Source organism: Physcomitrium patens, chromosome 13 (genome assembly GCF_059467195.1).
Source record: "Physcomitrium patens ecotype Gransden chromosome 13, ASM5946719v1, whole genome shotgun sequence".
NCBI lineage: Eukaryota > Viridiplantae > Streptophyta > Bryopsida > Funariales > Funariaceae > Physcomitrium > Physcomitrium patens.
Window position 1 is genome coordinate 1,110,965 of NC_143422.1, and position 7,055 is coordinate 1,118,019.

Consider the following 7,055-nt stretch of genomic DNA (forward strand, 5'->3'; position numbering starts at 1 on the left):
TCGCAGATCTGATCCATGCCGCTTTCGCTACCACTACCACGATCCAAATACTCCATGAACGTGGCTAATTACAAAGCACAACGGCTTTGCCTGAAAACTGAATGAAACGAATAGAGAGGACGCTCACTGGAGCTGATACATCTGCTGCGGGTGCAATAGTTCGATAATAAAACTAAGAGTCAGAGATTCCGTTCTAGACTGGAATGAATCTCATGCGTTTCACCTACTGGTTTTAATCCTGAGGGGAGAATAAAAAGCCAGGATAAGTGTCGGCAGGATTGTAGGAATCATAACCAGATGTTGTTTGAGATCTAGTTGATGCTCTTTCCAGAGATGAGATGAGTCCACACTGAGGATGCGGATCACCCGGTCTTTCCTGAAGTACCCGCTCATCCATCCACGAACTGCAATCACATCACCACAAGCCTGTTGTTTACATTGAATGCAGGAAACCCACATTTGCCTTTCCTGTGTGCTTCATTGCAGTCACAAGGGCCTCGTTGTCCAGGTTTATCCATGCACAACAATTCACAAATCCATCGTGTCTAGTCTTTTAAATGGCTACTACATGATGTTCGTGTTCTCGTTTTGTGCTGAATTAGTCGGAGTAATCTCCTTTCCTATCTGATTTGACTAATCTTTTGTCAATCTATGAAGAACAAAGAATTTTCAACTTTGTTAAGCACCTCAAGTTTTTGCTGAAACAAATTTGAATATGTTGAGTTGTTGAAATTTTGCAAGACCAATTCTTAACAGCAATCCTGCAATTGCAATGGCGGCATGGAACTCATGAATATAGTTGATACTCATGTGTACATGAAAGATATTATCTTCATTCATAATTTCTCTTACTTTTAGTTGCAAAATGCTTTAAGGAAATGCAAGTTCAATTTTATTTTTATTTTTATTATTATTTTTTTTTAAATATTCTCTAACAACAAGAAGCGCCTCCTATCTCTGACCATGAGAACGTAAAATTTTCAAGATTTGTAAATTGACTGAAAAATGTAAAATATGTTATATGTTTGGTTTGTTTACAACATGAACAATTCAATAATAAGATGTAAGTTTGCAAGCACATGGCTCACCCAGGTTTAAGAGATTTAAAGATTACTGTGCATCTGGAACATGGTGCATTTTTGTTGTATATACGAAAATGATCTCTCAATTGCCATGGATTCTAGCATCAAAGAATTGTGACGTTCAAATCATTCTGGATCCTCCTAAGATACTCCACCCTCTAGAACTTGTCAGATGGAAAAGCTTTCTCAGACTACAAAATTAGTATTCAATAAAATAGATTCCCCAGAGAGGAAATGATAAGGAGAGAGACTTGGCACAGATGTTCGTTTAGATGTCATACCTTCACGTCAGGGTATGATAATCTCCTTCGTCACATGTATACATGAAAACAAAAAAATTATGAAGACAATGCTCCACCGAAATACATTGGAGCATTCAATATGTGCACCCTTGCCATCAGTCCTGCGAAGGGGAGTAAATGAGATACTCTCAACTGTACAGTAAGTACAGTAAAACTGTACTTAACTCACGTAGAAATAGGCGCTAGGTGCCGCTCCGAGCCTACTCCTACCTACACCCAGCGGCACTCTGCGCATTCTAATTAACATCCCCACTTTTCGCACACACGGTGCAGCTGGCACACGGATGCGGGTGATTCCACAATTCTTGCTCAGTGCCTGAAGCCTTCCCAACGGGGCGTTCAGCTTAGCTTAGTCCAGTGTTGCAAACTGTCCTGGCTGGTGGCACTCAGCTGGATTTGGAACTGTTTTGTTGAACTCTCGCTTCTCTCGTTGATGCGTTAAACCGTAGTCTCGCGTTTGAAAGGATCTTCGCGAAGTGAAGCAGATTTTAGTACACCACTTCCACAATCACACTGTTTTCCTGTATACGCAGACGCTATTGAACAAATATGTTGATGTAGCGATTGCACAATTAAGATGTGAATAGGCCGATGCGAGAGTGGATTGTTGTGTCATTTGGGTAATACAGATGTCGTAAATATTGCATGAGACTTGACAGTACCAGGAGGGAATACTTTAGACTCTTAACTGTCTATCCAAGATGGCGAGACTGGCTCTGTTCCTCTGGATTCTGCCCAGTCTCGTTTGCGTCCATTTGAGACAGGCTCACGCGCAGACTGGATACACGGAGTTGTTGAGCTCCACAACAGGTCGAGACTACGACTATCACGACGTGATGGCCTCCCTCGCTGATGCTGATCAGACCACTGCATCTATCAGCAACGTTCTGAGCGAGTCCGGACAGCCCAATTATGAACAGGATGTGGATGCAACCGACGATGCCTACTTGCAAGAGGGGGAGGCGGGTGGTAATGATCCCAATGAAGATGGATTTGACATGGTCGAGATGGACGATGATGGTGAGTCGAGCTCGGAGGAGGACACGGATAAGTCCGTCTCCCCGGAACCGTCGAGAGGCTGTCAAACTGGGAACCTCGTTGACGATTCCTGGAGGTGTGATCCTAACTGGGCATCTCGCCGGAAGAACTTAGCCAGCTGCGCAATCGGGTTCGGCCGAAAAGCCATAGGTGGCAAGAATGGTGCGATTTATGTCGTCACGTCTCCCCGTGACGACAACCCCGCGAACCCAGCTCCTGGCACCTTGCGCTATGCCGTCACGCGTAAACAACCCCTGTGGATAGTTTTTGCGTCCAGTATGATCATCAAGCTCAAAAATGAGCTCCTGATCACAAGTTTCAAGACCATTGACGCGCGCGGCGTGCAAGTCCGCATTGCCGGGGGTGGTGGGCTCAGAATACATAAAGTGAGCAACGTCATCGTGCACGGCCTCTTCATCCACGACATTAAGGCCACCGGACCAGCAAAGATTATGAAATCAGAGAAGAATGTGGAAAACCGTCCCCGATGCGATGGTGATGCGATATCGATCTTTTCTTCTAGTAACATCTGGATAGATCACTGCTATCTCTCAAATGCTGCCGACGGGCTGATTGATGTGATTCGCGGCTCGAACAGTATCTCCATAACTAATTGCTACTTCACCAGACATAACAAGGTGATGCTCCTGGGAGGAGATGCGAGTCACACAATGGACCGGAACATGCATGTTACTGTGGCTTACAACAAATTCGGTCCCGGCCTTGTTCAGAGGATGCCGAGGTAATTCGAAGGCATGGTTCTACTATCTTTTCAACAATTGCCATCCTGCAGAATTCTCAGTTAATTGATGCATTGCGCTCTAACTCTTGTTTGACATGGTTGGCAGAATTCGTTACGGAAACTTGCATTTGGTAAACAACGAGTACTCTAGCGGATGGGGAGTATACCCTGTTGGTGGCAGTCAGAATCCCACCATTCTGTCGCAAGGCAATGTGTACAACGCGAACAGGGGCAACAAGGAAGTTACGAAGCGCATTGACGACGGAGGGCCCAAATTCGGAGGTCCTAGGACGTGGAACTGGAGATCTGAGGGGGATATGTTCCAGTCCGGCGCTTACTTTGGGAACGTGCCCATGAGTTGGTCAGCTCAGAGTTACTCCCAAACTGTTAGCTGCAAATCTCGTCCAGCCTCCATGGTGTGGAAGATGGTAAGAGATGCCGGCCCACTCAACTGTCGCAAAGGAGCTCGTTGCTGAACATCGTATTTTCGAGGTCAATCAGTGTGTGCTGCAAGTTGCATCATGTAACATCATTTTTTCCTGCAACGGAATTGCTCCATTTTTATTGAAAGAAACGAAGAAAAATACTGCACATAAAACCACAAATCTTGAGTTCGATGTTCAATTTCGTACCTCGCTCAGCTAAGAGGTCTCGCAAGCTAATTAGGACACGATGGTGGACATTCTGAACCGCTTTGTAGCGACTTAGGTATCGCAGTGCAGACTCTGATATCTGCTCTTGCTGGAAGAGGCTCATCACAAGTGTTGGTAAGATCTCATCGTGTACCAGAGTCGCGGCAAACAATTTGATGAAAGTATGCTTAATCATCAAAAATTATTACTAAAGATATCTAAAGAATCAACATCCACAACAGTTGCGCAATAAACGTAATTATAACGTAGTTTAGAATATTGTGAACAAAAGTGAGGGAGGAACACAAACTTGCCATTTATGTTGATGTGCTCAAATCTACCCTTACTTAGACCGCAATAGGAGGCATTTGAAACCCTACTGGTTGGTAAGAGCTCAATACAGCATAATCGAAAGTCGATTTATCTCATTGGAAAGAGGATTGCAGATTCTCAGCTTCGATAATGCTGCTTATTGCACACATTCCTTGTAAACTAATGCGAGCACACCATCGTGCACATTGCACTACAGATAATCCTCATCCAACACCGCTAATGGTCTGTCATGCCACGTGCTCAAACGATTCCGCTTCTGGAAATACTCGTTCCTCCTGAGCCAGTAGACCTCGAATTCCCACTATGTAGTTCACTTCTTGCATCCATAACATGTGCATGAGATAGGAATGAAAGAGCATAATCCATACGGTAAACCTTGCAACCCGCACTTTATGTTATAGCAGCAGACAGTAGGCAGGCACCATCTCCTTGTCTTGTCGCAGCAAGTACAGGGCGAGCACTGGCGGAAGACCCCGAGCATTCTCCGGGTTCCGTTCATGTGCTCGTGAATATGACCCGGAGAGTTGGGAAACAGCTGTAATTCGGTCCCGTTCGCCAAAGTTAACACATCGCCTGCTAGTGATATGCTGGTGATTGTGCCCAACTCCGTGAAGTTCTGCGCAACAATTCATTGAAGTTAAGCCTGAAAGAATGGTAGATGAACCTTTGCATAACTTGGGATTAGTTGCTGCGCCCATCTAATCAAGAGTCGCATGAAAAGATCTGAATCAGCCGTTCACTTTCTGCTACGTCAACACAATAGTCAGCCAGACGTTCTGCAAGAATTGAACATTCTGATAGTTTCCTCATTCTTGGTAATTAGTTCTGAACTGATTCCAGTATAATCAACTCAGGAGCTGGTTACCATTAAGGCTGACAAAGGAATCTGAATAGGAGGGCAATTGGTACCTCTGGCGGAAGCTCGCTTGTGTGATTTTGCATCTGAGTTTTCTGCAAATCCATGGTCTGTTGAAGTATCAGTGAATGTCGAGACTTCCTACATTTGGCAACCTGAAATAAAATAACCAGAAACAGCGAATTGGAGACCAAATGTGCTCTCACCTGCGGTTCTTCCCATGAGGATATGGAGAATGCACCTGCAACTTCCACATTGCATGCTTAGATTTGTGCTGCAGAAACTTATCAAATAACACCGAATCTGCGGCTATACCTGCGAATATTTCACATATGATTAACCCGATTCCAAGGCACCTTTACGTCAGCATCCAACTGCCGTTATAAGTTCTCTTGTGCCGGAATTCTGGGTCACATTCGGCACATGCCCCTTTTCGTTAACGTCAAATAATCCTCATGCAACGAATTCGTCAACTCCAGGATACTCAGAATTTCAGAATTTCCAAGATTCCTGAGCAATTTTTTTCTTTACTGACAAGTATGACCCCGAGGCAGAAAATAGGAAAATCAATTACGTCCCACTCTTTCCGGTTTTATCAATGACACCTTCATTCCGAGTTCCGTGACAGTCTGGCTGTCTACACACTAACTTCTGACAGAATTTACTCAATCGATACAAGCATCAGCGTGGTTTTGTGCCTCTGTTTGGGAGGGTAAACACAAGTGTTCCAGAGCAGAGAAATATTTTAGAGTAAAGTAAGAAAAAAAAAGTAAGAAATTTCGATATCTAATATTGGGGAAAAGGAGACATTTGTCGGAAGTAGATGTGTGACTCCTGCCCATGAACCAAAGTAAACCACAAGACTCAAGAAGTACGTACAAATGTGGCTTCGAACTCTCAGCCTCTTCTGCCACCCCTCTGATTTTAATGATAAGAAATATACCTGCAAGCAAGTTTGAGACCAAGATGAGCTGCAGAGCATATCCCATGCCCCTGGCAGGCATCGATTTCCAATTCTTTTTGCTCTAGCTGGCATCAAAGAACGAAACAACCTCCAGCCACTCCCAGATTAGGTTTACTGGCATTAAACACTCAGAGCCTTGGTTGAAAACTCCAAACAATCCACAACATTCTCTCTCTCAAAGTGTGGGTTCCAATTTCAATCACTAGGTCAAAGATCACTTGCTAGTGGAGATACGATAGCCGAAAACAGTCATGACAGCTCCGTTGCAGAAACGAACGTCCTAAGCGCATAGTGCTTCATTGAAGCCCTCAGATCAGTACAACCCCCTCCAATACCAATCTGGAAATAGAGAGTCTGTACCTTAGATGAAGATGCGGCACTCACAAAAGCTGGTGATAGCAAACTCAAGGAGGATAGAAGCATGGACCGCAGGAACTGCGAAAGCCTTAACAGTAACGAGCGATCAACAGAAGGTAGTCTATCCTACTCCACCACCTCATCTGGGAACTCAATCTTCGGGAAACGAGAAGAAGAAGAAGTTAATCCAAGAAATGGAAAGGATCTGGTCTCAGCATTACTACTATGCACTTTACAAGCTATCAGGGATCCATGCAGACAATGATGAGCCCCCTGCTCCACCACCGACAAAATGACACAGCCAAGAAGAGCTCCCCCCGCTCCACGCAATGGACTTCGACGTTTTGAAAGCTACTCCCGCTGCTTCAGCTAGGAACAGGAATAGGCTTACTTCCTCATGACAACTGCAGCAGGGAGACCAGAGAGTGAAAGATCCAAACGGCGTCGTTCCTACTTTGCAAGCTACTACTTCACAGGCTACTACTTCACAGACACCATCACCGTAGTCAAAAACGATAATCACGAAGTGTTCTACAGATCACCATACGTTGGCCAGTACCAGTCTCCCAGTGTTAGAAGCGGAACTCGGCTTGAAGTGAACTGACGGCACACCAGTCAGTGCCAGTGCATGAGCTCCTTCATGACCATAAAAGCAGGGCCTTTTATGTTTATTACGATTGTATTCACGTCTGAAAGTTACAGTTGCGCGGCAACCTGCTCATTGATGGGAATTTCAATCTGAAAGAGGT

The 7,055-nt window shown here is 44.7% G+C and overlaps 2 protein-coding genes and 1 long non-coding RNA gene across 13 annotated transcripts; 1 reads left to right on the forward strand and 2 right to left on the reverse strand.

Moving 5' to 3' along the window:
• The first annotated feature begins 1,663 nt into the window (after nucleotides 1-1,663).
• LOC112290812 (pectate lyase) lies at nucleotides 1,664-3,769 on the forward strand. Its single transcript, XM_024537525.3, has 2 exons — nucleotides 1,664-3,164; nucleotides 3,271-3,769. The coding sequence occupies exons 1-2, from the start codon at nucleotides 2,086-2,088 to the stop codon at nucleotides 3,638-3,640; spliced, it is 1,449 nt and encodes a 482-aa protein (XP_024393293.1). The 5' UTR covers nucleotides 1,664-2,085; the 3' UTR covers nucleotides 3,641-3,769.
• LOC149987895 (uncharacterized) lies at nucleotides 3,662-3,934 on the reverse strand. Its single transcript, XR_016505950.1, has 2 exons — nucleotides 3,797-3,934; nucleotides 3,662-3,703 (listed from the first exon to the last, which is right to left on the reverse strand). It is a non-coding gene; the product is annotated as an uncharacterized LOC149987895 (long non-coding RNA).
• A 104-nt stretch (nucleotides 3,935-4,038) lies between these two features.
• Nucleotides 4,039-7,055, reverse strand: LOC112290813 (uncharacterized). 11 transcript variants are annotated; one of them, XM_024537534.3, is made up of 5 exons: nucleotides 6,310-7,055; nucleotides 5,929-6,014; nucleotides 5,192-5,226; nucleotides 5,039-5,095; nucleotides 4,039-4,745 (listed from the first exon to the last, which is right to left on the reverse strand). In XM_024537534.3, the coding sequence occupies exons 1-5, from the start codon at nucleotides 6,370-6,372 to the stop codon at nucleotides 4,525-4,527; spliced, it is 462 nt and encodes a 153-aa protein (XP_024393302.2). In that variant the 5' UTR covers nucleotides 6,373-7,055; the 3' UTR covers nucleotides 4,039-4,524. The 11 variants fall into 11 exon arrangements, with proteins under 11 accessions (XP_024393302.2, XP_024393303.2, XP_024393301.1 ...); XM_024537535.3 differs by having other exon boundaries at nucleotides 5,039-5,080; nucleotides 6,310-6,931; XM_024537533.3 differs by having other exon boundaries at nucleotides 5,865-6,014; nucleotides 6,310-6,931.